The sequence below is a fragment of the Fusarium phalaenopsidis genome, assembly GCF_050370095.1.
Source record: "Fusarium phalaenopsidis strain FUZ10S chromosome Unknown contig_32316, whole genome shotgun sequence".
In the NCBI taxonomy this organism is placed as follows: Eukaryota; Fungi; Ascomycota; class Sordariomycetes; order Hypocreales; family Nectriaceae; genus Fusarium; species Fusarium phalaenopsidis.
In genome coordinates, this window is record NW_028145399.1 from 161,387 (window position 1) to 189,320 (window position 27,934).

General features: G+C 50.7%; 11 protein-coding genes across 11 annotated transcripts; 8 read left to right on the forward strand and 3 right to left on the reverse strand.

Annotated features, from left to right (window-relative positions):
- Positions 1 to 785: 785 nt before the first annotated feature.
- On the forward strand, positions 786 to 1,783 carry LRP88_11613 (uncharacterized protein; the record flags this gene model as incomplete). Its single annotated transcript, XM_083248039.1, has 2 exons — positions 786 to 1,717; positions 1,777 to 1,783. 2 exons carry the CDS (start codon positions 786 to 788, stop codon positions 1,781 to 1,783), a joined length of 939 nt encoding a protein of 312 aa, XP_083095469.1.
- A 1,613-nt stretch (positions 1,784 to 3,396) lies between these two features.
- On the forward strand, positions 3,397 to 4,659 carry LRP88_11614 (uncharacterized protein; the record flags this gene model as incomplete). Its single annotated transcript, XM_083248040.1, has 4 exons — positions 3,397 to 3,426; positions 3,522 to 4,050; positions 4,112 to 4,267; positions 4,322 to 4,659. 4 exons carry the CDS (start codon positions 3,397 to 3,399, stop codon positions 4,657 to 4,659), a joined length of 1,053 nt encoding a protein of 350 aa, XP_083095470.1.
- Positions 4,660 to 5,539: 880 nt separating this feature from the next.
- On the forward strand, positions 5,540 to 6,608 carry LRP88_11615 (uncharacterized protein; the record flags this gene model as incomplete). The annotated part of the gene is made up of 5 exons (XM_083248041.1): positions 5,540 to 5,572; positions 5,636 to 5,845; positions 5,906 to 6,209; positions 6,274 to 6,426; positions 6,484 to 6,608. The coding sequence occupies 5 exons, from the start codon at positions 5,540 to 5,542 to the stop codon at positions 6,606 to 6,608; spliced, it is 825 nt and encodes a 274-aa protein (XP_083095471.1).
- A 1,648-nt stretch (positions 6,609 to 8,256) lies between these two features.
- On the forward strand, positions 8,257 to 9,180 carry LRP88_11616 (uncharacterized protein; the record flags this gene model as incomplete). The annotated part of the gene is made up of 1 exon (XM_083248042.1): positions 8,257 to 9,180. The coding sequence occupies one exon, from the start codon at positions 8,257 to 8,259 to the stop codon at positions 9,178 to 9,180; it is 924 nt and encodes a 307-aa protein (XP_083095472.1).
- A 702-nt stretch (positions 9,181 to 9,882) lies between these two features.
- On the forward strand, positions 9,883 to 11,370 carry LRP88_11617 (uncharacterized protein; the record flags this gene model as incomplete). Its single annotated transcript, XM_083248043.1, has 1 exon — positions 9,883 to 11,370. One exon carries the CDS (start codon positions 9,883 to 9,885, stop codon positions 11,368 to 11,370), a length of 1,488 nt encoding a protein of 495 aa, XP_083095473.1.
- Positions 11,371 to 12,044: 674 nt separating this feature from the next.
- On the reverse strand, positions 12,045 to 14,725 carry LRP88_11618 (heterokaryon incompatibility protein-domain-containing protein; the record flags this gene model as incomplete). The annotated part of the gene is made up of 3 exons (XM_083248044.1): positions 12,045 to 12,527; positions 12,585 to 13,442; positions 13,970 to 14,725. The coding sequence occupies 3 exons, from the start codon at positions 14,723 to 14,725 to the stop codon at positions 12,045 to 12,047; spliced, it is 2,097 nt and encodes a 698-aa protein (XP_083095474.1).
- A 4,442-nt stretch (positions 14,726 to 19,167) lies between these two features.
- Positions 19,168 to 20,193, forward strand: LRP88_11619 (uncharacterized protein; the record flags this gene model as incomplete). The annotated part of the gene is made up of 3 exons (XM_083248045.1): positions 19,168 to 19,466; positions 19,530 to 20,017; positions 20,069 to 20,193. The coding sequence occupies 3 exons, from the start codon at positions 19,168 to 19,170 to the stop codon at positions 20,191 to 20,193; spliced, it is 912 nt and encodes a 303-aa protein (XP_083095475.1).
- A 998-nt stretch (positions 20,194 to 21,191) lies between these two features.
- LRP88_11620 (Alpha/Beta hydrolase protein) lies at positions 21,192 to 23,097 on the forward strand (the record flags this gene model as incomplete). The annotated part of the gene is made up of 4 exons (XM_083248046.1): positions 21,192 to 21,344; positions 21,393 to 21,879; positions 21,954 to 22,708; positions 22,768 to 23,097. 4 exons carry the CDS (start codon positions 21,192 to 21,194, stop codon positions 23,095 to 23,097), a joined length of 1,725 nt encoding a protein of 574 aa, XP_083095476.1.
- Positions 23,098 to 23,330: 233 nt separating this feature from the next.
- On the reverse strand, positions 23,331 to 24,086 carry LRP88_11621 (uncharacterized protein; the record flags this gene model as incomplete). Its single annotated transcript, XM_083248047.1, has 1 exon — positions 23,331 to 24,086. One exon carries the CDS (start codon positions 24,084 to 24,086, stop codon positions 23,331 to 23,333), a length of 756 nt encoding a protein of 251 aa, XP_083095477.1.
- Positions 24,087 to 24,156: 70 nt separating this feature from the next.
- LRP88_11622 (uncharacterized protein) lies at positions 24,157 to 25,845 on the forward strand (the record flags this gene model as incomplete). Its single annotated transcript, XM_083248048.1, has 6 exons — positions 24,157 to 24,321; positions 24,533 to 24,754; positions 24,814 to 25,078; positions 25,141 to 25,389; positions 25,438 to 25,580; positions 25,636 to 25,845. The coding sequence occupies 6 exons, from the start codon at positions 24,157 to 24,159 to the stop codon at positions 25,843 to 25,845; spliced, it is 1,254 nt and encodes a 417-aa protein (XP_083095478.1).
- Positions 25,846 to 26,092: 247 nt separating this feature from the next.
- LRP88_11623 (uncharacterized protein) lies at positions 26,093 to 27,595 on the reverse strand (the record flags this gene model as incomplete). Its single annotated transcript, XM_083248049.1, has 1 exon — positions 26,093 to 27,595. The coding sequence occupies one exon, from the start codon at positions 27,593 to 27,595 to the stop codon at positions 26,093 to 26,095; it is 1,503 nt and encodes a 500-aa protein (XP_083095479.1).
- Positions 27,596 to 27,934: the final 339 nt, after the last annotated feature.

Here is a 27,934-nt window from a genome sequence, read left to right on the forward strand (position 1 = left end):
GCCCAATCTGGCGGTGGATGTTTCGACCAAGACCGGACCAGCTGTGTTGGTTGACACAGGGGCCAGGTAGGTTGACAGGTACGTAATGCACCAAGACACAGGGGTAGATTCGCCACCTCTCGCAAGGTCAGCAGCACTGATAATGTAAAAAATGCCTCCAAACACCGCGGTAACAGAGGATGGCCTCATAGCGCCGTGTTGATTGACCGTAGATAACGAAGAAACGAATGAATGCTAGCGCAAGTTGACGGGAACATTCTAGACGAGCCAACGCGGTACGTTTGTATAACCACTTGCTCGACCACTGTGACATGTTGTCTCTGCAGGGAGGAGCCAGTCATGCAGGGAGACTAGTCATCTCGGCAACGGTCTCAGGAAATGCTCAGCAGCGTTGCCTCAACGCCCTGGAACGAAGACGTATTTCCGAAATGAGACAATCTAGGCAGCATGAGTTCCAGCTAGCACCTAGAAGACTAAGCCCGGGGGACTGTCCGGAACGAAGAGGCTTTCCCAGACGAGCTTCAGCCCTATCGTCTCAGACAGTGTTGGTCGGACAGTGTCTCAGTTGGCTAGCTCGCAACTGGAAATATAGATTGCCAGCCAGCCACTCAAGCGTGGCGGAGGACCTAGACTCGACCTCGTGGAACGTTGAGGCATCCCTTGAGTGCCATTCAACCCCTGGCGATGTTATGATCAGGCCAAAGTTTTCTTTTTTTATTAGCGTCCCTCCTCGAGTGTGCCTATTTGCTCTCCAAGATTCTCTTTAGTCACTCCTTTTAACAATCATGCGTCGAGAGTCTGTTGCCCTAGCAGGTCTCTTGACCGTCGTCAAGGCACAGTCAATCTCCATCGATGGTGTCCTCTTTGCCTACCAGACGGCCACCATCACAGAATGTTTCTCCATGGGTGATGGCCTTGAGCCAACACCTGGGTTGAGCATCGGCGACAATGCACCCATCATCCACAGACCAGCGGTAACAGGCCAACCCATCATTGTCGAGGTCGACGCCCCAAGGTGTAACTCGTGCGGCTGCGACGCCTGTGCTCACACTGAGGTGTACACTTTGACGTGCGACGCATTCTGCGACACTGGCCTTTGCAAGCAGGTTTACGTCGTGACCGAGACGTATAGCGGCATGACTGCAAAGCCTACCTTGGCTCCGACTGACCTCCCATTTGGCTTCACTTGCGATGTCCAGACTTGCACCACGTGCGGGCCTGAGCCGATTACCGCGACAATCACGTACCCTTTGACCGATCGACTCTACATCAACAAGGTTCCGGCTCCGACGGGCGTGCCTGGGGCGAAGAAGCCAGCTGCTTATTCTCCCTCCCAAGAGGATGGCTCTGGATTTCACTATGAGTCCGACTATGCATCTGGTGCAGACTCAACCGGTGTCGGCTCCAACTCTGGGTCTGACTCTGATGGTTCCAGCTCCGATGCGGACTCGGACTCCAAGGCCAACCCCAACGGCGGATCATACGGCGGCTCCGACTCTGGTTCCAACGCTGATTCTTACTCTCAACCTGAGTCTGGCCCCGGTTCGGGCTCTAGCTCCAGTCCCAACGACAACTCTCACTATGGCTCCGACTCTGACGCCTTCCCGAATGCCAACTCAGACTCCGGTTACAAGGCTGGGTCTAACTCACATCCTGGACCAGGATCTGGCTCTGATGCTGGATCACAACCCGGATCTCACCCCGGATCTCAATCTGGGTGGCAACCTGAACAAGACGCTGGAAATAATGCCGCACCAAACAACAAACAAGACACAGGTTCTAATTCTGCCTCTAACTACTCACCCGAACGTATGTGCCCTCTTCAACTCATTTTGACATGCAATAGTGCTAATTCAAGCCAAGTACCTCCTTCCGACGATCGACCCGTCTACGTCAGCTCGGCCAGCAAATCAATAGTGATACTCACCCTGGGCTTCACCAGTTTAGTTTCCTTTACCTTCCTAGCTCTTATCTCTTTGTATTATCACTGCAGTCAATGTGTTCCATGCTTGTCATTCTCTTAGTATAATGAGACGAACAAAATTATGCTCCGCTTCATATGCTCCCACGAAAGACCATAATGCTGTTTCCAAATTGTGACTCGTTATTGGAGCGGTGGATGTTGACGCTAAAGATGTGAGTGATCAGACGCCGCTCTGGTAGGCTGCCGCTCAAAGCCATGAAGCTCTTGCAAGCTACTACCCAGAATGATACAGTGAAGACAATAAAATCGGGTTGTGATCTAACGTCCGAATTCAGGTTGCCCAAAGACCTGGTTACTGCCTGTTTTGCATGGAGCTGGTAAGAGAATTGCGGAATGAGCCGTTGATGTGATGGGACACACGATGCTTGAAGAGAAAGGATGATATTGATCTAGAGAAGCTATGTCAAGATCTCGAACGTTTCGCTATTTCTAGCATTAGGTTCGTGATGATGTCGATATTGTGACAAAACCGTCTTCTTTGTTCTTGTGCCCGACTTTGCTTTTGTGGCTAGCTGCCCAGAAGAAAAAAAAATGGCATGATAATCAATGCCCCTGCATCATGCGGCCTTGCAACCACAAAGTCTTATCTGCCATCGGGTCCATGATGCGGCCAACTCGGACCGCCCACACGTCTCTCATTGAGAACCTTTGTCGTGTCAACATGGATTAGCTTTTGCCGGAGCACTCTGATTAGCTCGTATATTCCCTGTTGACATCCAGCCAGTGCTACGCTGAATTCCCCTGTGTGTAACTTGACAGCGAACCTAAACAGTTCCCCGGGCTGTGCCGTAGACTTTAGGGCCAACACATGCCAAGGGTTCGAAAAAAAAAAACCTCCCCAAAAAAGAAAAAAAACGGACATGACAGATACTGCGGAAATTTGCTCCCTCCCCATCCTCCCCAATGAGATGATTCGGCTCTGCCGGATCCTCTCGACTGGGTTTCAACTCGTTTCGCGATCCCTGCTTTACTGCTCACTCCGGTGGGAGCGTGAACTTTTGACTGCATAAAGGCCCATTGCCAGTCACTGACGGAAATCTAGCCGATTCTGCCGTCGCCAAGGCGATTGGCGGCATCCGGAAGCCATCCAGAAATAATCCATTGCCCGATCTGAGCATTGTTGCCCCTGATGCTAGCAGTTTTCCTGTGTCTCTCTGTTGGTCAACCGCGGTATTCTTTCCATCTCAACGCACCAACACTGGATTAGTCTACTAGCCAATTTGTGACAATGCAGGCCTTCATCCGCCAAAGGATAATCTGGGATTGACACACCACGGACGGTTTATATCCGGGCCGTTGCAACAATGTCTCGACATTTAATCGATACTAGCCCCATCGTCGTTGGACGTCCACTGTGTCCAAGATCGAGTTTGGTCATTCTTAAGTGAAGAATCTCGACGCACAATTTCGCCATGCCAGGCGTCGCCAAAGAGGCCGTAGTGGTAAGCCCATTCACCCAGCCTACCCATTTCTTGGATTGCCATCAGCATATGCCTTGCTTAGATGACTCGCTTGCTAACTATGATCAATCTCGCAGCCCATCGAGGCCATGCTCTTCGGCGTGTCGTCGGTTCTCGTCCTGGCCCGTTTATTTCTTCGTACCATCCGCCAAAAGCAGAACCTCACCATCAGCGATTGGCTTCTCGTCGCTTCTTTACTCGATGCCGCCGCCCTCTTTGGGACCGACACGGCCTCATACAACCTGGGGGGGATGGACGAATATGACCCTAACGAACCGGAGCGGAGCAATGAGGACCAGATCACGCTGATGAAGGTCTCGTTTGTGGGAAACTACTTTTACGACACAGGCATCTACTTTCCGAAACTGGCCTTGCTGGCACTATACTTCAAGCTCATCCCGCAGACCATGCCAGTCTTGCGCAAGGCTCTTTATGGCGTGACGGCTTTGACGGGAGCTTTCATGGTGACTACTTGCTTCTTGGATACCTTTTGGTGCGGTCCCAAGGTGTCATTGAACTGGGAGATTGATAGCAGCTGCACAACGTTTGACTCCAAGGAGGTTTTCCGTATTGATTGGGGACTGAATTTCGTGTCTGATGTGTTAGGTCCGTTTTGACCTTTTTCGCATTTAATAGCTACACGAACCTCTAGCTAACAAGATGATAGTGTTTGCCCTTCCTTTCCCTCTTCTCTTTGGTCTCCAGGTCAGCAAACGCTACATGGTTGGCTTGGTTGCCATCTTCGCATCAGGACTCATCACGGTCGGAGCAAGCATAGCCAGGTTTGCAACCGTCGAAGCTATTCACGCTTGGACCAATGTTTGTAAGTCGTCGTCCTCAGCCGATACCTGTCATTAGATTAATCAACACAAAAAAGACGTGCTATCCATGACTGAGATGACGGCTGCCATTGTCGTTGTTTCGCTACCCGCTCTCAAGTCTCTTCTCCACGGGCTTGGGCTACGCTCCTCGAAACAAGGGACCACACACACGGGCTCAGGCTACAACAAGCATTCGACCACAGTAACCGCATCAAGCCACTTCAACAAGTTGTCGAGCGGACGCGACAACGGGGAACTCTATGCCACTACCGCGCGAGTGGCGGCGGCCCCCGAAGAAGACTCCGGCAGTGAGGTGGAGCTGACCAACCTCCGAGGCATCTACAAGTCGGCTCGCATAAGCGTGACTTACGAGCGGCGCAGCGACGTTGACTGACAAGGGACGGAGCGGAGCGGGGCGGGGAAAATGTCGGGAGTTTATTAACGCTGGTTGTTGGTGTGTGTGGATGCGCATTGAAACCATGGGAACGATCCAACGACTCGTCCAAAATGGGACCACTATCAACAAAGAGAAAGGGAAAAATAAGAATATGAGCTAGACTTTGTATGATATATAGCCAGGCGTATATATAGATTTCGCGATCTTTCCGGTAGACGGAAAACCAGCTCGATGAGCACACCTGTTTAAATGTCGATTTCCATTCCTTCAAGCTCCCGTAACGGGCGGAATTGCTGTCCTGTCAAAGGCAAGATCAGAGGGGGTCCCTTATTGGTGCATTAACATACCACTGCTTCCCTGCTTCACAAAATGCAAATGTCAAGACTTGCAGTGTCTCATCGTCCTCTGTCACCAATGTCGCATTCGTTGGTACTGGGGTTACGGTCGGCTTGCCATTATCAACGGAGATTCTCCCGCGGAACCGACCAATGATTCAGTCTAATTTTGTAATTTTGGGTGGATTCCAGGGAAGCAATACCACCCCAACCGTAGGCCCCCATGTCCGACATGTCTCCGGGTTTTCCTTCAGTTAAATCCGTGATGCAATGACTTGGTAGAGGTGTTGGTTGATGGTTGTTCGTCCGGCTTTACGCCGTACACCTGCAGCGGATAAAATCCATCCTTCCACCAGGGACCTGGGCGTTGCAGATAATTTCTTTTCTCCTTAGCCGATGTGATTTTCGCCGAATTGACCCAGCGCTGTCGTGGTATCTAAACTGAAGCAAACCTGCGGCCCTGCACCAAAGTGGTCGTTGTTCTTCACTCTCTTTCACCACCACCGCTCATTTCCTCATCATCTGATTTGCGGCCCTTCACAATGGCATTTTTTATCGATGGAAAGGACTGCATGGTAAGTAAAATCTTGCTCTTTTTAGCCAGGCTTCACGGTCCATATACTCACAAGGCTATCTAGATCTCTGAATGGATCTTGTTGGCCGTCTCGTATGTCTTTGTCGGCTTGCGTATTTACGCTCGCCTCTTCCGCCAGCGAGAAAGACTGTCATGGTCTGAAATCCTTCTGATCATTTCCGCATTCAACGCCCTCGCGCTCATCATCTGTGATACCTTGACTTTCCAAATTGGTGTCATGGATAGCTGGGAGCCGTCTGTCAAGCTGTCCAAGGTAACATTACCCAGCAAGTAAACAAGTTATGTTTGGATATGGCTCACATGATACCTCTAGATCTCCTTTGCTTCCAACTACTTCTACGATGTCGGTATGGGCTTCCCCAAAATGAGCATGCTGGCCTTCTACTGGGCCTACTTCCAACCCTCCACTGGTATCAGCTCTGTCATGCGCAAGTCGCTGTACGGAATCACTGCCTTTGTCTGCCTGTCATACACGGCCATCCTTTGGGACGACACTTTCTTCTGCGGCAAGGACGTTTCCATTCAGTGGTCTCAGGAGGATGGAGCCTGCAGTGTCTTCTACGCGCCTGAGCCATTCATTCTCAACTTCACTCTGAACCTGGCCTGCTACATTGCCGGTAAGTTACAATGCCTCTCTCGCCCCCAACACATCCTAGCATGCATGAACTAATGGGTCTTAAGTCTACGCTCTTCCTCTTATCTTGTTGATCCAGGGTGTCATTAAGCCCTCAACTGGTGTCACTATCACCTTTGTCTTCGGAACCCTAACTATCTGTACCACTATTGTCCGATTCGTGACTCTCAAGGTCGGCACCGGACAGGAGAATCTTGTTTGTAAGTCATAACTACTCTTTCATGGCGATATATGATTATCTGACGACTACTTTGCAGACCCTCTTAGTATGCTTGAGATGGCACTGGCTAATATTGTTGTATCTCTACCTGGCTTGAAGCCGCTTGTAAACCGCTCTTCCAAGTATGAGGCTACCAATGTGGTGATAGAGACGAAGAATTAGGGAAAGTGTTAGAATAAGGGCGTCTGCTTATTAACAAAGCAAATATTCAATTTCTCTTGTTTCCTATATCCTTATCGCCATCGCCTTTGCTCAATGGTATATATCATAAACATGATTGATTAGCGGGTCTGCATCTAACCCAACGGCCGCCTCGAGACAAGTACTGTCAAGTATCCTCGATCGCTGGCCCAAGAGTGTTAGAGAAAGATGCAGAAAGCAGCTGAATATTGGTCTCGCCTGCGGGTTGAAGTGGGGGCTCTTGGCCAAGGAAGTGGGTTTTAGTATTTTCTTTAAAGGCGCATAGTACGTGCAACTACCTTTTAGAATGCGGGAGATGATCGACTAATCAATGCTAGGCAGCTCGCTAAGTCCGAAAACAATATGTTGAATAAACTGGTGGAAGGACTACGCAAAAAAAACCGAACAAGATGGCAGTTTTAGGTCTATTGTAAGATTAGTTTAAACTTTTATTGACAACTAGCAAGACAAATCCAGACAGATTCTTCCACGGCCTAGCAAACAAAGGCCTCTAGTCTTCGGTTATTGCTATCGGACTTGGAGATTTGTGTAAGTAAATCTAAGAATATATTCCTGGCGATATGCTTCTCGTGAAGGATAGCGGCTTTACATTTAGCGTGGGTTCCCTTTAGACGCTCAGTGGAAGGGAATAGCTTAATGTCGACGTCATTCTCGCTTGCCTACACTTATCCGACAAACTACCCTCCGTCCGAGTTGGCTTCTCCGTCCCAATCCACGGCCAGAAGGGACCTATACCGCGCCCGTTCAAGAGAGCGGCAAAGCGAATGGCGCAGTGGCAACAAGAAGCCGGGGGACGGAACCCTTTGATCCACTTCTTCCCGCTCTTCCAGCACGAGAATCACTTTAGCCTCCTCGAGATAAACGAAAGGGAAAATTCTATCTAACACTATGACTCTTTGTACGCGGAAAAAAATGCTGTCATCAAGGTTAGCATATGAAGTGACTTCTAAGGATACGGACTGATTGTTTGATAGACGGCATGTGAAAGAGAGTTCGCCCATTTCGAGTACTGTGAGAAATTGTGCGGTCAGGGAGGGCTGCTTCAAAACGATAGACACAGCTGTGGTCCGCTTATGATCTCGTTTGGCCGTTCGCGAATGCTGGGTCGACCTGTTATCTCCAATTATGATGGGAGGGAGCTGAGGGCTAGGGACGGGCCGCTCGGGAGCTGTTTCTCGGCTTCTCTCAAGCTCTGCATTGGTAAGTCTCGCGCTTGTGAAGCTGACTTAGGATGAAAATAAAGGATCTGCGGCTTTCCCAATAAGCTAGCCGCTAACCTGTAATGGCTTCTTTCTGTGGACTCAGAATCTTTATTTTCCGATAGTGACGATCAGCGTCCTGGTTATATGGAATAAATTCTGCCTTGGGCGGGTAATGCCCTGATATGATTGACTGCGAACCCGCTTTTTGGACAGGGATCGCCATGGCATAAACCGAGAAATGCCTCAAAGCTCGTCTTTCCCCGCCCGCCCCTCGTCGTCGTTTTCCCATGTCCGTCCTGATCAGCACCGAGAACCGACAAGATCTCGTAGCAGCTTCAGAAATCTTGCGTTTACAGACTTGCTATCTGCGCTCGAATTTCTAGCATACCTCAACAGCCGGGTGAGCCATGAAGAAACTCTACGAGCGTCTACGTTCGGGTCGATCGCCGGCTCCTATCAACAACCCACAGGAAGAGACGAACCGGGAGCCCTCGACGCTTAGTTTTCCGGACGGTGTCGAGGTCTTGCACGACTGTCCTGATGCTACCGTCGACATCTGCTTCGTTCATGGTTTGACTGGGAACCGCATCAGCACCTGGACAGCTCATGGACAGACCGCGCCTTGGCCAAAGACCCTCCTGCCAGAAAAGCTCAGCAAAGCTCGCATACTCACATACGGCTACGATGCGTATATAGTCTCGAAAGCTGTGGCATCGTCGAACCGGTTGATCGACCACGCTACGAACCTTCTCGTAGATTTGACAAATGACAGAGCAGGCTCCCGCGCGTCGTCTCGTCCCCTGATCTTTATTGCTCATAGCCTGGGTGGTCTTATCTGCAAAGAGGCCATTCTGACATCGCGAAATAACCCAGACCGTCGCCGTCGTGACATATTCACCCACCTCAAAGGTATCATCTTCATGGGAACCCCTCACAAGGGGTCGTGGATGGCCGACTGGGCCAAGATGCCTGCATCAGCTCTCGGCTTGATCAAATCGACCAACAAATCACTTCTTCGGATTTTGGAAACCGATGACCAACTGCTTGAGTCTATTCAAGCCCGATTCTTAGCATTGGTGCGAGAACAGCGGGAGGCAGGCAGGCAGCTTCAGGTCACGTGCTTCTTTGAGGAACTACCTCTTCCTGTAGTAGGGAAAGTTGTGTCTAAGGACTCGGCCACTCTTGAGGGCTATGATCCCATCACTATCCACGCAAACCATGGGGACATGGTCAAGTTCAGATGCGCCGAAGAGAATGGATTCAAAAGGCTCGCCGGGGAGCTGACGGTATGGGAGTCGGAGATTGGTAAGAGAGACAAGCCATTTATGTAAGAGAAGCTTTTGCTAAGATATCCTTTCAGGCCGAAGCATTTCCACACCGGAAGCCGTCGCACCACAAGCATATGTCGAAATAAACACTACTATGGGGAAGGAGAGAGTTATATCAGCGAGTTAGTGCAATTAATATATTAAGTACTTTGCCACTTCGTAGCTAACTCCATAACAGAGCATACTATGCATTATCTTCCATTCCTGCGGAATAGAAACTTTGTGGGACGTAAAGACGTCATCGAAACCCTTAAATGCCTCCTCACTAGTTCAAATAAACAACGGATCGCTCTTATCGGACTGGGCGGTATGGGTAAGACCCAAATTGCTCTGCAACTCGCGCATCTGGTGAAGAGTAATAGCCAGGAATATGAAAACTGCTCTGTCATCTGGATTCCAGCGCTAAGCATGGCGAGCTTCGAGCAGGCGTATACTACGATTGTTAATAAATTTAGCATCAAGTGCGCTGGCGATAAAGACCCTAAAGAAATAATTAGAGAATTCCTAAGCTCGGATAAGGCGGGAAAGTGGTTACTTATTATCGATAACGCTGACGATATGAGTATTCTATATGGGTCAACGCAACAGCCAGGCGGAATTGCCGATTTCCTTCCGGATAGCGATAATGGTCGCATTTTATTCACAACAAGGTCTCAAGGAGTAGCCGTCGGCGTTGCAGGAAGCTGCGTGGTTAAGCTATCCGAGATGGGTCCGGAAGAGGCAAAAGCTCTTTTACAGAAGTCATTGATCAAGAAGGATCAAGCCCAGGATGATGAACTTGTCGGCGAGCTATTGCAGAAGCTCACACATCTACCCCTTGCAATCTCGCAGGCATCGGCGTACATGAACACGAACAAGGTGCCTATCAAAGAATATCTCCGGCTCTTCCAGAACACAGACAAGGATATAGTTGAACTGTTGAGCCGTGGGTTTCGCGACGGCAGCCATTACCGAAGCGCTCAGGGCGCGGTCGCTACCACCTGGATCGTGTCCTTCAACCAGATCCGTGACACAGATGGAGATGCCGCGAGACTGCTGTCTTTTGCAGCGCATATTGAGCCGAAAGCGATACCCCGAACCCTACTGCCCACCATAGGCTCTGAACAACGGATGACACAGGCAATCGGTACACTCTGTGGGTATAGTTTCCTGAACCGACAAGAAGACAGCGAGACATTTGATATGCATAGTCTGGTGCACTTAGCCACGAAGCTATGGAATGCAAGTCACGACCTTGAGAGACAGCAGAGACAAGCAGCAACAATACGTCTCGCAGAGGTATTTCCGACGGATGCCTGGGAAAACCGTGAGCTATGGCGCCAATACCTCCCACATGCTCTAAGAGTTCTCAACAGGGCGGTTAGCGATAAGAGTAAAGAGTTTTGCGAACTGGGATTCTGGGTTGGCCGATGCCTACTTAGAGATGGACGGACGAGAGAGGCAGTAGACCTGCTAGAGTATGTGGTTTCGATTAGGGAGAAGACATTGGCGGAGAATCACCCAGATCGACTGGCATCACAGCACAACCTCGCACGAGCATACCAAGCCAACGGCCAGATCGAGAAGGCAGTAGACCTGCTAGAGCATGTGGTTTCGATCAACGAGAAGACATTGGCGGAGAATCACCCAGATCGACTGGCATCACAGAACAACCTCGCACGAGCATACCAAGCCAACGGCCAGATCGACAAGGCAGCAGACCTGCTAGAGCATGTGGTTTCGATCAACGAGAAGACATTGGCGGAGAGTCACCCAGATCGACTGACATCACAGCACAACCTCGCAGGAGCATACCAAGCCAACGGCCAGATCGACAAGGCAGTAGACCTGCTAGAATATGTGGTTTCGATTAGGGAGAAGATATTAGCGGAGAATCACCCAGATCGACTAGCATCACAACATACTCTCGCAGTAGCATACCAAGCCAACGGTCAGATCGATAAGGCAGTGGAACAACTGGAGCATGTGGTGGCGATCAACGAGAAGACATTGGCGGAGAATCACCCAGATCGACTGGCATCTCAGCACAACCTCGCAGTAGCATACCAAGCCAACGGCCAGATCGAGAAGGCAGTGGAACTATTAGAGCATGTGGTGGCAATGAAAAAGGAAATAATGGCGGAAACCTATCCTAGTCGGCTAGTGTCAGAGGAACTACTGCAATACTTACGAAACTCTAGACAGCTCAACTAACTTGAGGGACTGACTGCCCAATGAGGGCTGGCAATTCTTTCTTAGCACCTCTCCGGCATTCGTACCGTGAAGGTAGTATAGAGTATATACTGTACTATGAACCCTAACGGGCAGGTCGGTAACTTTATGCTGCTTATTCTAGCATTAATTTTGAAACTCGGAAGCACTAGAATAGGGTCTCCCGGCTAGTTAGGGTCGACTTCGTTCTTTCTAATCTCATTAAGCCTCTCACGAATGGCTCTTTTGATAATATCCGGCTATAATTCTGGCTACTGATTCTTCCTTTGATTATATGCATTGAGCCACTTTTGTCGCAGAACACTAAGTTGTTTTTCTTCCTCTATTATACCTTGATTCTCTGTAGTATCGACTACTTGTTATGCCATGCGAATCTCGACGTAGACTTGTCGCCGCTTTTGGGGTTGCTGCTCAGTCGCTGCTCAGGCACGCACACATCTCTTTTGTGACGGCTACATCCTGTATCGCCTCAATATTTCTGCCTGGGTTTGTTCGGTTTTGGCTAATTAGAATTCAACCTATTGGATTCCCATAACCACCGTAGTCACAATTCTATTTGAGGGACATTGAACCGGATTGCAAAGACTCCAGAGCAGAACTAAATAGTATTGGCTTTGTCAAGCCCAGAGAGTAAAACGGTGCATATAGAGCTTACGTTAGACCAGGCATATTTCTTCCATACCGGTGCGACCGTATCCATACTCCCAGTCGTACCACTCTGTATAGTAGTCGTAGCCCTCTCCGTACATTATGCCGTGTACATATGCCTCGCCCACAACCCGATACTTGCAACCCTCCACGTGGTGCAGAATAAAAGGCACTCTTGCCTCCACCAGGATCCATACTTCATCCTTGCTACTGGGATCTTGTCCAAGAGATTTGGGGCCCAGTCCGAATAACCCAGATTCTGTCATGAACAGCTTCCGCCCCTCGGTAGCGCTGCGCATGTTTTTCTCAAAGTTGCGAAGTTTCCTCCTCTCCAGGGGTGTGAGTCGTTGCATTGAGGGCCTCTTGTATTTTCGGCGAAGAGGGTCTCCGTCTCCTTGGGCCTCGTCTACTTGAGCGTAGCACTCGCGAATATGTGTCGCAGTGGGGAGGAACTCTCGCTGGGATAGAGAACCATCATCCTCCTCCTCCTTCTGCTCATCTGGCTTTTTAGATTCTCGTTCAATTTTTCCCATTTAATCTTCCAGAACCTTTTCAAGATCGGGAATCTCCAGCTCATCGGCGAGTTGCTTTCCGTCGTACATGGCCGACCAGAGAGCCACGCGAGTGCAAAAGGATTTCTCGATGAGTATCCGCGTCCACTGATCTTGCTCAAGCTTAGCCCATTCTACGAGAAGATCACGGGCCTCAAGGATGTCCGTCAAGATCCAGTTGCTGAAACCTATCCCGAGGTTGTCTCTTGACTCTAGGCTGCCATAGTCTTCTTCCTTCTCCGTTAGATTGTCAATGACAAGCGTACGCCACAGAGCTTCTACCCGGGTTACTGCCCGCGACGGGCGTATATGACGGTCACCGTCCATGAACCACGCCCTTGGATCGATAGGGTAACGTGGTGGACCGCGAAGTGCCAGCCGTAAAGCCTGGATGACGGCTTCGTCGCCTAGTTTTGCTGACACGGCGACTTGGTCCACCTTGATGGCCTTGACGGTGAGAGTGTCATCAGGGTTGATATGAAAAATAAAATCTTCAATATCTATTTCCAAACTAGTCCCGGCACAGAAGCGGTCATCATGTCCACCCTGGTCGAATGGGATCCGGCCCAGCCTGGCACTAAAGTCAGGCACCCAGCTGGGAAGACCTTGTATCCTGGTGTCTGACGAGTCTTGCAGGTGGGATAGAACAGCGAGTATAGAGCCCTTGCGCTTGTTTATCATGGCCCTGGCTGCCTGGACAAAGACGTCTCGTACCTGGGCAGAGTAGTCTGGTACCAATCCAAGGTCATCCTCGGCAAGATTCAGGAAGGCAAATATCTTGTCTCGTGGGTCGGTGGCCTCAAGATCGCGGAAGTGGGAGAGAACAGACAGAAGTGTAATGGTCGACGTTCGAATCTGAATCCATATCCCTTGAATTCCTCGTTATACTCGCGTATAACATCGTGATCATCGAGGTTGATGGTCTCAGGGAGCTCAACGTACCATCGACTGCTCATGGACGACTGATGACTCTGTTCTTCGCGATCTCGTAGATAAACCATGGGCATGCCCGCGTTGCAGAGCCCAAGGCGTGCACGGGTACGGTGACACCCCAGGATGAATGATAATGCGTCTCGTGGATTGACTTGCAGCTCCTTCATCGTGTTGGGTGATTGGGACGAGAACGAAGCCAGCTTCTCCCAATGCTGAGTCTGATCAGACGTGGCTCGATCGGTGAGAAAGTTACAGCCCAGCTGGCACAACTCATAGTCAAGTCCAGTTTCCTCAAGGAATGCAACAACTGCCAACACCAAACTCATGTCAAAAAATGTTGGACCGCATATCATATGTATGTTGTGCGCAAAAACCACCTCTTGAGCGACCCAAGCCCTGCGGAACCACAGTCGCTGGAAGAGGGCGAAAAGGGCAAACCAGTCCACCACAGTCATTCTCGGAACTGACGAGAGCGTGACCTCTTCCTGCTCGGGATAGGATGAGTCTTGTGCATGGGAGCGGGTCGCGTCGAAATCTAGAATTGTAGCCATCGCCAACAACGCCCGGTGTGAGAGCCGGTCGAGTTTACCCACCCAGGCATAAACCAAGCGCGCTGTTCTGTATAGCTGGCCCATGAACTTGACTTGGGAGGCGCGTTCTGCCAAGTCGGCTTGGTTAATACAAAGGGCGTCCGCCCAGACAGGAGGCCACTTCTTGTCAGAATCCCGGTCGTTGTCGCCTCTTGAAGCTTCATCAAGTCGTTTTCGGATGTTTAACAACGCTTCAAAGCAAAGGAACAGGTTCTCCTCGACGGGGACCCGATTCCCATCAACTTCGATCTCTCTCGACGAGCGATTCTTCCAACGCAACTCCTCACTTGGGATGTAGTTGTATTTGGCGTAGAAATCAAGTTTTGCCCTATCGACCAGGCAAATCGACTCGCCATTTGGCCCCATTGGGGAAGTGAAGTAGCTAAAAGGTAGCTGGTCTGCATGTTCTTCCAGTGTAAGGCCGGTAATATCTGGCATTGGGTCCTCATGAACCGTGATAGGATCCCCCCAAGTGTATGAGATGGCGGCAAACTCGAGGCCCTCGTCGTCCAGATCAACCACGCTCATAGAGCATCGAATTACATCGTCTTGGGATTCGATGATATCCAAGAGTCTGATGGACGTCGGTGTGGGAAGGATATGGGAGTCATACATCTTTGACTGTCTTGCCGTCTACGTTGACGGTTTGGGGCGTATGCTGAATAGACTATCGTTGTTAACATTGTACAGTAGAAGCGCGGGGACGCTACCGTTACTTCTAAGGCTTAAAACAAGCGACTTGGAGCACGCAAGGACAGTCAAGAGTTGGCCGCCCTGCTACATAGCCGCTGGTGGCGTTCCTCATGAAACGCTGCCAAGACTCGAAACGCCTCGCCAACGCCGAGGTTGATTGACGACATTTGAATGATTGGTTGAATAAGTCCGGGGTTTTTCAGCTTCTTCACTCTAATCTGTATTTACCGTAGTATCGATTACTCTGTATCTTGAGTGTGGATGCTATAAAATGCCTCACTACACTTCAACCCATGCTTTATTCCGCCTTATAGCTTTTTAGAAGCCTATGCCCAAAGTATAAAGTATTACTTGGTGCTGAATTGTATCAACCCGCATAACTCGTACTGCCACTCAAGGGCTTGCCTTATGAAGGAGACGGAGAAGCCAGCCACAACAACAAAGAATATGATTGTTACACAACATCAATACAGAGCCTCATCGTTGTGCATACCCTGACTAATACTGTCTCAAAGCGCAGTCTCCTGGTTGGTTCCAGCACAGCCCCTTTCTGTAAGGGGTGCTTATTGTTGCTATAAAAGCGCCGTCTTTCTCGTAGGAAAATAAAGCTCATTCGACCCGTCTTCGTGCGCTTCTATCAGGAGGTTGTGAAATAGTACCCCGTCACATGTAACCCCCCACCACTACAAAGCCACGACTCTTCAAGCACGACACGACCCAGTGTCGATTCTCATCTCAGCGCCCTAATTGGATCGCCCGACCTGAGTATTTGCATCTTTTACCTTACCTCTACGTTATGCCAGCACCTAGAAATTTTAGATACTACCTCTTCGACGATCAGGACCCTCAAAAACGGCCCGTCCGTCGCAAACGGCCCATCCGCCGCCCACCAGATCCGAAGTGGATCGACATAGAGCTCATTCACACCTGGATCAGAGAGTGTGATACCAAGCATGGGGATCACTGTCAAAGATCACGCCTGCCTGGTGAATCTCATCTAGGCCTACCCCGCTGGCTGATAAATGTCAAGACGAAATGCCTGGTGCCCTTCGACCCAGCTTGCCGATATGTCGCTCTCAGCTATGTCTGGGGAACAACGGACAGCAATGAGCCCCAGCTTTTATTGGACAACCTCCTTGCCTTTCAGGAAGTTGGCTCTCTTGAGACAATATGGGAACAGCTTCCCCGAACAATTCGGCATTCGATTGACTTTGTGAGACAAATCGGGGAAGAATATCTATGGGTCGATCGCCTTTGCATCGTCCAGGATGATGATGCGTCAAAGCAGGAACAGATTCGCCACATGGCCTTCATCTACGGCAGCGCGTATTTTACGCTGATAGCTGCGGCTGCTTGGCGTGCCGCAGAAGGGTTGAAAGGAATTAAAGACGTCACCCCACCAATGATTAGCGACCGCTGGTCAGCTGAAGGTCACTACGGTCTCGTCGCGCGCTCAGCGTGGAATCGCCGAGGCTGGACGCTGCAAGAACTCGTGTTTTCACAACGATCACTCTTTTTCCATGACAACGAGGTCACTTGGGAATGCCACTGTGCAGTATGGCATGAACGAACGCCCCTGGAAGACTTGAGCATAAAAAACTGCCTCGGGACATACGCACCACATACTCGTGGTTTCCACTATTCCCATTGGCCAAATTTGGAGGACTTTTATCAGTTGGCGGCCAGCTATAGTAGGAGAGAACTAACTTTCCCAACCGACATCCTGCCAGCTTTCGCCGGTATCACGACGGCTTTGACTCGTTCATTCCCGGGCGGTTTCCTATTCGGCCACCCTGAAGTTGCGTTTGATGTTGCTCTCTTGTGGAGGACGACAGGTGGAGCATCCTTCCGTCACCAGCTGGGCGCGGCATCTGTGCCCAGCTGGTCATGGATGTTTTGCCTTTACCTGGAGACATCGGCGGATTTTTCACCCTGGGCAAGTGCCTTCTCGTACTTGGATAGATCCCATTTTAACGAGGATCGCCAGCAAAGATACGGTTCTGCTTCTTGGACTCGGAAATCTCCTCCTGAAGGTCTTTTGAATGGCCTAGTAACCAAATCATTCTGTACCTGGTATGTCAAGGAGACTATAGGAAACAGGCGCATTTCGAATGACCTGGATGGGTTCAAAGGTTGCAGTCTTGACCCCGCGCTTGAGCTTCCTCAAGGCTGGCAAAAGGACGGGAATCTCTTCCATCATCCGTGCGACCCAGAACGCAGATTCAAGTACCCGATTCCTCTTGTGGCCGATGGAGAGGACGGAGAGCTGATGAAAGAAACCCCATTTTTCATAATGTGTAAAACGGAGCGAGCGTGGTTTTGGAACATTCCTGTGCCATACAGGCTGGCCGTTGACAAGCTTGAAGAAGAAGCCGTCATCAATCTCTACGACAGCGAAGAAACGTGGGTTGGGTGTCTCCGCGTTCATACTCGAATTGTGCTGTGGCGGCTTCTGTGCAAAAGGGAAAAGTGTGAGTTGGCGGCGATATCTACAGGATCTATAGATTCAACTGCTGGTGGGTGGACTCGCCTTGATGAATATCCGGAGTTGAAGAATCAGAATAGGGAATTGTTCGAATTCTACAATGTCTTGTTTGTTGAATGGAAGGATGGTGTTGCTCACCGGCAGGGTGTTGGCCGTGTTGACAAGTCAGCTTGGGGACGGCAATCTCGGGAGGAGCTTGAGTTGGTGTTGGGCTGAAGCATGCACAAAAGCTACAGATATTTCTTTGAAATGCTAGTTCGCGTCGCCAGCTCGGATTAAGTCACGAGATTCCTCGGCGGTCGGAGAAGAGCAAAGGCGGAGGATGGAGAAGGAAGCATGATATCGTTGGATTTCATCTTCGATCAGTAAGGGTCGGCACGCGTCAAGAGAAGTACATGTAAACAGACTGCTGCCAATGACGCGGTCAACGATAGAGGAAGATTAAGAAGATACTTTGCATTTAGCAGATTAGAGGCTGTGGCGAAAGGTAGCCCACTAATAGCGGGCAGAAGAAGTGATCGTGATTGGCCAGATCCAGTCCCCGGTTTTGGCACTCACAAGGTTCCGGGTAGGCTGCAAAGACGGACTCAGCAGCCTGGCAGGTTCAATTGTTATTTCAAGTTCGGCATTTTATATTTGTTTGATTTAAAATAAGATTTTGGCACATTTGATTAATTTATTTGGCAGTTTGTTTGATTGTATTTGATCCGTGGGCAGCGCTGGTCATAGCCTGGCTCACGACCCACCACCAGTATTAGCTCAGGTGTATATTATTCGAGTTTCATGCTTGACCGTCACTTGAAACATGAGTTGGCAATGGGACATAGAATAAGTCACAAAGAATATTTATCCAATATAACCAAACCCCGGGTACACCGCGAGGCTTCAAAGCCTTAACCTGTTGCATCGCCCTCCCCTCGCTGAGGATTGCCGGCTGGTGAAAGATTCACGTGCGAGGAACAGCATAAAAGAATAGTGAAACTAGCTGTCATGTTGTTCTTGTCCGACTTGTGATGGAGGAAAATCGAGAGTATCGAGGAAACTGAGTCTTCGCAGCGCTGCCCTAAGGACCTGCCAAGTGTGACATTCCCAAGTTCTCACAGGCCTTTGTTTCCGTGTAAAGACGAGTGCATTGGATATAGTGTGTCTCGCTCACCAGGGACACAAGAGTGTGGAGGGCCAACTCAATACTTAAGTCATAGAAGTACAGCGGAGGAGCACTAGGCACCGATCCGCAATGAGCTCAAGTGAAACATACGAGCGCCATCTCACATAGTTTGTACAGTATTTAAAAACCGGGAGAAATGAAGGATGGCTTGAACTTGTTAAGTTATGGAAGAGTAAGGAACATCTATGGTTACTGGGTTGGGTTGAATTTTATCGTTCCATGTTGTCTGCGCCCTAGATTATCCCACAAATAGCGGCTCCTATACGAAACAGAATCCTGGAATGAAAAGATATTCCTCTCGTAGTACTACCGCGTCGTATTGCTTAGATTGGAAAACCTTATAGTGTTCCCCTTCATTTAGGAAGGTGGTTATCCTTGTCGTTGGTATAATTGGCGCGTTTATTTCTATGCTTATTCCTAGAATAGCTTTCGGACGTATATGGTCCGGGGAAGACCATTTAGACTTTTCCTTCGTATTTGATACCACTGTGATTGGTGCGATTTGTCTTTCTTTTCTTTGCTTCCCACCATTAGGATTAATAGGTATCCTTCCAGAAGTCAAGTATGATACTCGAAGCTCCTACGTGCTCGTATGACTTGGACTGATATAAAAACTAGTGTCCTGCATCGACAATAACCGTTTGACTATACCCAACAGCCCACAAAGCCGAATCATCTTGAATCAATATTTATCTCGCTATTCAAGTCCTGATGCGTTTGACATCTTCTTTCTCGGCCATTCTGGCCTTGGCGCTAACCGCCAATGGCCTCGACTTGTCCGAAGGCCAAGACAGTGACTCTTCTGTCTGGTCAGCTCAAGAGACTCGTTCTCACGGGACTCGAGACGCTCCGGTCTGGAACCGGCCCGAGAAGCGCCAATCAGGCTGGAATCCGCCATCCAACTTGGTGACGCCGCTGAAACAAGTCTGGGATCATTGCAAGGCCACATATTCTGATGGTCTCTTTGGATTCCGTAACTACGGCTGGGATCAGATCAGAGCCACTTCTGGGTATGCATCATCTTGCTCCGTCGTCCATTTTTAGTATATAGAAGCGGCTAACCAATATATCAGATCCATCAATGTTTGTGTCCGATGGGAGTCCAACACCCCCGTCACCGAAGCCCAGCGCAGGCAGATTGCTACTGTCTACAACCAGCAGTATCAGAAATGGTTTCAGTGGGTCTATGGATTTGACGGATTTCCGTATTCTAACATCAAGGTCAACGTTGTGGGTTGGGCTGTTCGCGACCGATCTTTGCTCCAGGGATCAACGTCGGGCATTGATGTCTACACTGACAGAGACAGCGAGGGTGCTCCGCAATGTGCTCCGGCTTGTGGACGCTTCTTCCACCAGAACGGGGACTACAGCCAGTGCCCCGGAGGTGCTTCTCGTCACTATGATCAGTCTTTGTGGCTCACTGATGGCTTTGGCGGTGGTGCTGGTGGTGATTGGGGTCAGAGGTTGGGTCGAGAGTATTTCATGAACAGCATCGGCCTCTCAGACATCCAAATCCTACTTCACGAGATGGGACATACCTTTGGCCTAGATGATTTCTACGGTTTGTCTCTGATATCCAATTCACGTACTGAATTACTGACTTTGATCCTAGACTGGACTCCCTCTGGTGTTAGTAACTTTATCATGCTGGCTGGTAGTTCTGGAAGAATCACTGATTTCGACGGCTGGATGCTGCGTAATTGGTGGTATGAGCTGAAGAGAAACCGTGGGTGGTGAGCGGAATAACTCGGCCATGTTTATCTTTCATCTTTCATGTTGCTTTTTGGTATGGAATGGGTAACCTATATGCGTTGATCCATGAAGTGCGCCAGTTGTGTGGCATTTGATTCTTGTTTATATATTACTTTGGATAGACTTGCCAGTCTCTACCTCGCAAAAAGAACAGTGGGCAGCCGGGGAACCGGACTATGTGAAGTTGACCTATATCACTCCGGATGTCTAGCTGAGGTATTCTGTTGAGAGTCTAAATGAGTTACCGTGCCCGCGCTCCACTGGAGGGTTCTTACCTGTCCAGTGCATGCCTTCGGTCACTCAGCATCACAATTCTCACTTGGTTGCTAACATTGAGTTTGAAGTTTCTATATCTAGGTTTTAGTGTCATGCGGCATTGGGTCTTAATACCGTCAACCCTGCTATAGCATAGGCCGTCTCTTTCACAGAAATCTATACATCCATGTTCGGGAATCAAAAGGTTGCCATCCTCCAAAATGGGGTCTCCCCATGAGTCTCCCCACGACAGGGGCTGGCGCTTCGCATTTCCCTTTCCTCCATTTAGAGGGGGGCATGATCGACCAAACGGGCCTTTACCCCAGTTTCAACATCGTCGGCAGTTGACGTCGGACTTGACTTTTACGTTGTAGGTCGAAAAGGGCCGATTTGTGGGGTTGTTAGTCGCGGGGAATGCACCTTTTGCGGAGATCAACAACGGTTCTGAGGTCATGGGACCGGTTAAACCATGGGTATTGCCTTCCGTACATGGGGCCCCAAACCACTTCGCCGATGAGAACAACCCATATTGTAACGACTGATTGCGGGACCTCGGATGGTTAATATCACCGAGCGGAATGATAGAGCCGATGGAAGAGGAGGCATGGCTCGATACATAAACCCAGTGGTCGTACTGTCGTCCATGTTTGGTTTTGGGATGAAGCCACGGGACTGATCAGACACTGTCTTCTACTTGTACTTCCTCTCATGTGAGCTACAGTCTCAATATGATTCCCTTGGTTCTCTTTGGACTCTTCGGGTCAGCAATCTCGTTGCCCGCGAGGCTTTCACCGACTGTCTCAGTCAAGAACGGCACCTACGCTGGTGTTTATAGTCCGCAGTATGACCAGGACTTCTTCCTTGGCATGCCCTATGCTCAGGTTAGATATTGTTCTTGACTCTCGTTCACCATGCTGACTTCTATTTAGCCGCCTGAGAGATTCACATTGGCAAAGGAGCTCGACACGACGTGGAATGGAACTCACCAAGCTGTCGAGTACCCGTCCCACTGCTTTGGCTATGGCTCCGATCAGATCGGGTACGCCCAGTCTGAGGACTGCCTCTATCTGAATGTCGTGCGACCTGCTGGCATAAAAGATACCTCCAACCTCCCTGTCGCCGTCTGGATCCATGGAGGAGGCTTGTTCATGGGCGGCTCTGCTGACCGGAGGTACAATCTGTCGTTTATCGTCGAGCGCAGCGTCGAGCTGAAGACTCCCGTCATCGGCGTCAGTATCAACTATCGCCTTTCTGCTCTTGGCTTCCCCTGCGGCAAGGAAGCTTTGGATGAGGGGATTACCAACCTCGGGTTCCGGGACCAACGTCTCGCCCTGCGGTGGGTTAATGAAAACATTGGTGCTTTTGGTGGCTCTCCTGACAAGGTGACGATTTTTGGAGAAAGCTCGGGCGCTGAGAGTGTCTCTGCTCAGGTCTTTGCGTATAACGGTGAGTAAGACATTTATTGGCTAGGCTATTTCTAACGGGAATAGGACGCGGGGATGGTCTGTTCCGAGGTGCCATCGCTCAGTCTGGTTTCGGTGGCGCCATTGGTAGGTTCCCAGGGGGCTTCAATGCGACCTCCGACATGCAGACTGTATATGATGCTCTTGTCGGTAACGTCACTTCGTGTGCCGACTTGGTTGGGAAGCCAGAGTCTCTAGAGTGCCTACGAAAAGTACCCTTCGAAGAGATTAACCATGCGTTGAACGTGAGCAGTGTTGGACCTTGGCCTCCAGTGCTGGACCACGACTTCATTGCCGACTATCCCGCTAACCAGGTTGCCAATGGAGATTTTCCCCAGATCCCGATACTTGTTGGTGCCAACTCAGATGAAGGATCTGCCTTTGGTTCGGGCAGGGGGCCCAACGGTGGCGGAGTCAACACAGACGATGAGATGCGGGATGCAATCGCAAACATCATCCCTGCTGACGCTGAAGTCCACACTGGAAAGTCTGTTGACGAGTTGGTCGATGAACTGATGGTCCTCTACCCCAACGATCAGCGAGTGGGCATTCCGTCTTTGGAAACCTGGCCCCATGTCATTGAGCCGGGAGACACCTTTGCGCAACAACTTGGAGCCCAGTATCGACGAACAGGCGCTCTGTTCGGCGACTTCTCCATGCAGTATCAGAGACGTCGTGCCAACAAGGCCTGGGCAAAACACGGCCTTCCGAGCTACACATATCGCTTCAACGTCACCGTAAATGGTTTGCCACCGTTCACTGGCGCAACACACTTTCAAGAGGTAAGCTATCGACCCCAATAGTATCATCCCTGTGTATGAGCTGACAGCTAACCGGTCAGGTTGCATTCGTTTTCAACAATATCAACGGAGACGGATACAGCACCAACCCATTTGGTGGCAACGGGACGTATCCGGAAAAGGCCAAGGCGCTGGCCAAGGCGATGTCCTCTTCGTGGATCAGTTTCTTTGCCAACCTTGATCCCAACGGAAGCCATGACTTGGGTCTTCCAGATGGTCAAGACTGGCCAGTTTACGCTGCTTCATCTGAGACTCCTGATGGGGACGGTATTGTCTTTAGTGTAGATAGAAACATTATTGAAGTCGACGATTGGAGAGCAGGAGGAATGGACTGGATGAACGAACATGGGTTGACGGTCTTTGGGAATTAAGAGACGTAAGGCATTGAATCTGCTCAGATAAAATAAAGCACCAATGAGACTGGGATGCTCCCCTCCCTCTTTCTGTGACCCTGGATAGCAAGCACCCAATCCAGACGGCACTGCCATCCCTGTCACAATGGCAATGTTGGTTCGTGAATTCCAAGGGTATCCTCATTATCGCTACGATAAATAGAGTAAAAAGACAATGCGCAACCCAGGCCGAACTAGTGTCCGTGTCCCCTTCATACATCCAGTGCTGCCAGCTCCTGCTCAACCTTGTCCAACAAGCCTTGCACCCGATATCCGCAGAGCCAAGTATTCTCATGTGAGTCTTTGCCAACAACAATAAAACCCTCGGGGAACTGGAAAGGAACTTGACAATGAGCGATGTACGACGCGTATAGTGGCTCGTCCCTGGGCGTGACAGCCGCCGCCGAAAAGTCGGCTTCGTATAGATCAGCCTTGGTCCAGTTGGAGTATGAGATCTGGTACGTGTTTCCAGTTCCGAAAAAGACCCGCAGATGAGCGATAGAGTCTCGTACCAAAGCTTGGTACGCTTCGACTTGGGCGCGAGTGCCCTGCTCATTGAGCGCTGTGCGCATCTGTGACGCGATGCTGCCAACTGGCTCGCGCTTAAAGTTCATTGCTGGGAGTAGCAAATTGGTGAAGCCAAAGCAGTTGGAGACATATGGGTTGCCTGGAGGTAGAAGGTCCTTCTCGAGGGACTTGCGCAGCGACATGGCGAGTTGTACGGTGACAGGACGGTCAGAGTCCGGAGGGAGATGGGACAGGGCGATGCGCGTCCACCAGGCGACGAGGACATCATTGTCTGTGAGGAAGGGGTTCTGAACGCCAGCAGCGGATAGCTCTTCCAGGGCAGTAGTACGAAGCTTGTCAAGGTACGCGCCAGGGATACAGACCATTCGGCACTCCTTCTTACCGAAAGCCAGGCTGTATCCATTCTTGAAGGCATATGTGAGTAGAGATCCAGTGTTCATACGCTAGTCGGCCAGCTTGTGAGCCTCTTGGGATGCTTTCAAGCTCCTCGAGAGGGTCAGTATCGAAGCCCTGCTGCGCGGGAACCTCTTTGCCCTGCATCGTAAGGACCCAACCTCCCGCCAATGCCTTCATGCCCAGGGCATCGCAGGCAACGTGCAGCCAGTGGAGAGTGACGAGAGTGGCATCCTTGAGGGAGACTACGTGCAGTCCGAGTATGGGCCGGTCAGAGTAAAGGTAATCGTCGATCGAAGTAGGACAGCCTGGCCCGCAGGTGAGATCGATACACTCATCGGGATTGCCCTTGATATACAGATATGGCCTGGTGCCCCAGTTTCCGCTCCCTCGGGGCCGCCCTCTTTTTCGTTTCCCCCTGCTTGCTTGACCTTGTTCGTTGGTTCATCATTTTGCTTGTTGGTTCTCGCAGGCATATGTAGGCATGGTGTAGGTGCAGTCTACGGCCAACCTCACGGGGGAGGAGACATCAGACATCGCCTATGCCCAGTCTTCCATCCCTTCGTCGGGCCTTGGGCTTGCGACCGAGGTGCTGATTTACATCCTCACCGTCGTGTGCGCCGTCGTCATCGCGCTGCGGGTGTACATCAAGACATGGAGTTCTGAGGCATCTCAGGGGTGGAGGGTCAATGAGTACCTCGCCGTGACTGGGTTTGTGAGCTTTCCATTTCCGTCTGTTGTTAATTGAACGATTCTAATGATGACCTTCGGTAGCTCCCCTTCATCCCCGCAAGCGTGCTGGGCGCGCTCGCTGTCCACTATGGCATCGGATCGACGGACGTGTATCTCAACAAATTCGAGATAAGAGAGTTTCTCGAGGTCCGAGGGATGGAGTATCCGATTCTCTACGAGCTCACCTACTACGCCTCATCGCCGCTTACCAAGTTCGCCATCGCCGTCAAGATCCTACACATCTGCGCCGAGAAGAGATACGTCTATATCATGTATGGACTCATGGGTGTCATGATCGCCACTAATGGTATCTGCTTGATATGGCTGTTTGTCAATTGCGTTCCCTTTGCGACGTACTGGAATCCGAAGTTGGGTCATTGCAAGTTGGAGGACGGTTCATGAACCTCAGCTATATCGGAACGACTGTTCAGGTGGCCTCGGATTGGACATGTGCCATCACGCCCTTCTTCATCGTCTACTCACTACAGATGCCAAAGCGAGTCAAGATATCGGTCGCCGCTATCCTTGGTCTTGGTGTTGTGGCCAGTATCGCCGCTCTGATGCGCATCGTCAGTTACAAATACATCGACATCAGGGTGTATCCAAAGGATCACTTTCGTGAGTACCTGGTTTCCTCTTCTCTCATCGCAAGCTAACCATTACTAGTCTCTCAAGGCCGACTACTCTTCTGGTCCCTTCTTGAGTCTGCCTTTGCCATCATCGCTTGTTCACTGCTGTCACTCAAGCTCTTCTGCGGATGCAGAGCCCGATCTATGAACCGCTCGACAAACAACGTATCAGGAGGAGCTGTAAGGTTCCCCAACATCATCCAACTCGAAATTTCATTGCTAACCTCAACTACAGAGACCGCCGTACCGCCACGAGACGCCTCTTCATTCGCTCACACCAAAAGGTCAGACTCGCACAACAGTCTCAGGAAAAGGAAACTGGGATCGCTTGCATGACGATGACTCGAGTGGTCGACATATCATTCAAGAAACGACAATTCACGTCGATTCACGGAGCACCGCATCGACGCCCAACTATCATAGGAGCGAGAGCAGCGTTGTTTAGGGATGGAATGAAGGGTAGTGGATGACATAGATTACGAATAGAATACCCTATAGACATGCGAACTGTGCTCACTTCAGCATTACATCGCCTTTCGTCCTGTCCCCGTGGGTGTCAACAAATGACTGCTGTAGAAAAGAAGGCATATGCCAGATTAATATTACTATATACTCTTACACATGTAAAAAAGAGCTTGAATGCCTGAAGAAGCCCTGATCAATCCCCCACAGACAAACGATCACTATGAGACCTAGTTATCGGTAACAATGCAAGTCTCATCACAGATAAAGCAGTCCAGGTTAGACCACTCCATCATATCAGCCTCATCGCCACCACTCTCCCACTCAATGTCGCTAACAGTGTTGACGCTAGCAATGGCGCATCGCTCATCAGTGTAGCCAAACACCTTGCAGCCCTCGGTCTGTTGGCAGATGGTCGCGCAACGCTCGGCGTATCCCTGCCAGGGGTACCTGGAGAGATCCAGCAGCTCAAACGCGGTGGAGGGGGCGTTACCTTGGACGGCGCAGAAGGTGTCTTCGACCTCGAGCTTGGCCTCGCAGAAGACTGGGCCGTCGTCCCAAGTCGAGGGTAGGCAGCCGTCGGTGGCGGTGGCGGCAGAGGTGCTGGCGGTGGTTGTCTGGTCTTCCTCTTCAGCGGCCGAGGTGGTTTCGGTGGCAGGGGTGGTGGTGGTGAATTCCTCCTCTTCCTCGGCAGCAGAGGTGGTCTCACCAGCAGCGGAAGTGATAGTGGTGGATTCGGCCTCTGTGGTCCTAGTCTCGGCTACAGAAGTCTCCTCAACGGTGGTAGCCTCCTCAATAGAGGTGGTCTCGTCAACAGCAGAAGTCTCAGCAGCGCTGGAAGTCTCGGCGACGGTGGTAGTTTCGAATCCAGAAGTCTCCTCAGCAGTAGTGGTCTCCTCAGCGGAGGTCTCAGTAGCAGAAGGAGTCTCAATGACAGTGGTAGCGTCGGTAGCCTCAGTAGCAGGCTCCTCAGTCTGAACATCGGTCTCAGAAGCCGTCTCGACAGCAGTCTCGCTGGCAGTGACAGAGTCAGTAGCGGCATCAGTCTGCTGAGCACCACCATCACTAAAGTCAAGGACGTAGTCATCAATAGTCTCTGGAGTAACAGCATCGGAAACAAAGATGGAGTCAACAAGGATGGTGGCATCGTCACCTTCGCAGGTCATGGTGATATCAATGGGCGAAGTCTCATAAGGGGGTGTAATCTGCTCGAGCACCTTGATCCATCCAGTCTCGCTGGCATCGACCTCCGCAGAATAGAACGGGGCTCCTCCGAGGGTGGCCGACAGCAGACATCCCGCGTTTCCAGGATGCGAGGTGATTCGGTAGAAGAACTGGATCGTGTACAGGCCGTCCTTGTCCAAGTTGGAAAGATCCTGAGCGATGCTAACAGAGGGCCCAAGGGCTCTCTTGCGCCTGGGGTTTCCGTTGGCAGCTAGAGAAGCGCAGTTGGTCTCCTTGCTACCGCCGCCGGTGTATCCCTGGCCGGTGACGCCTTGGCCGCTGCCCTCAATGCGGAAGTTGGGGATGTCGGAGGGATCATTGGGGTTGAGCTCGTTGCAACCACCGTTGGCGACCAAGTTCCTGACAACCTTGTTGCCTCCAGAGCTTCCAGTCTCGGAGGAAGAGGGCGCAGCACTGGCGGTGGTGCCAGCAGGCCGGCAGTTGGCAGCCGCGGCGAGCTCAATGGAGCCCGAGAGGGCGAGGGCGCCCAAAGCGAAGAAAGAACGCATAGTGGTAAAGAAAGTGTGACAAATAGAATGAAAGTATCACCGAGTTGGACGGTTGGGAAATCAAACAAGAGAGCTCCCAAGAGGGAGCGGAGTGTTTCCCAAATTATATGCCGTCCGGCCCCTTTCCACAAGGTGCCAAGGCAGTCACGAGCTACCGGATCAAATCGAAGAGTTGGTGAGCCTGAGCTGAAAATAAGATGTGGCTTTGGAAATAGTAACCAATAGCTCAGGAGGCGCCGGTTGGCCGTCTCGCCGTCTCAACCGACATGCTCAGCCGGTGCAGTCTCACATGCCGTCGCGTCATTGATGCAACCGGGGACTTGGAGCCGACATATTTTA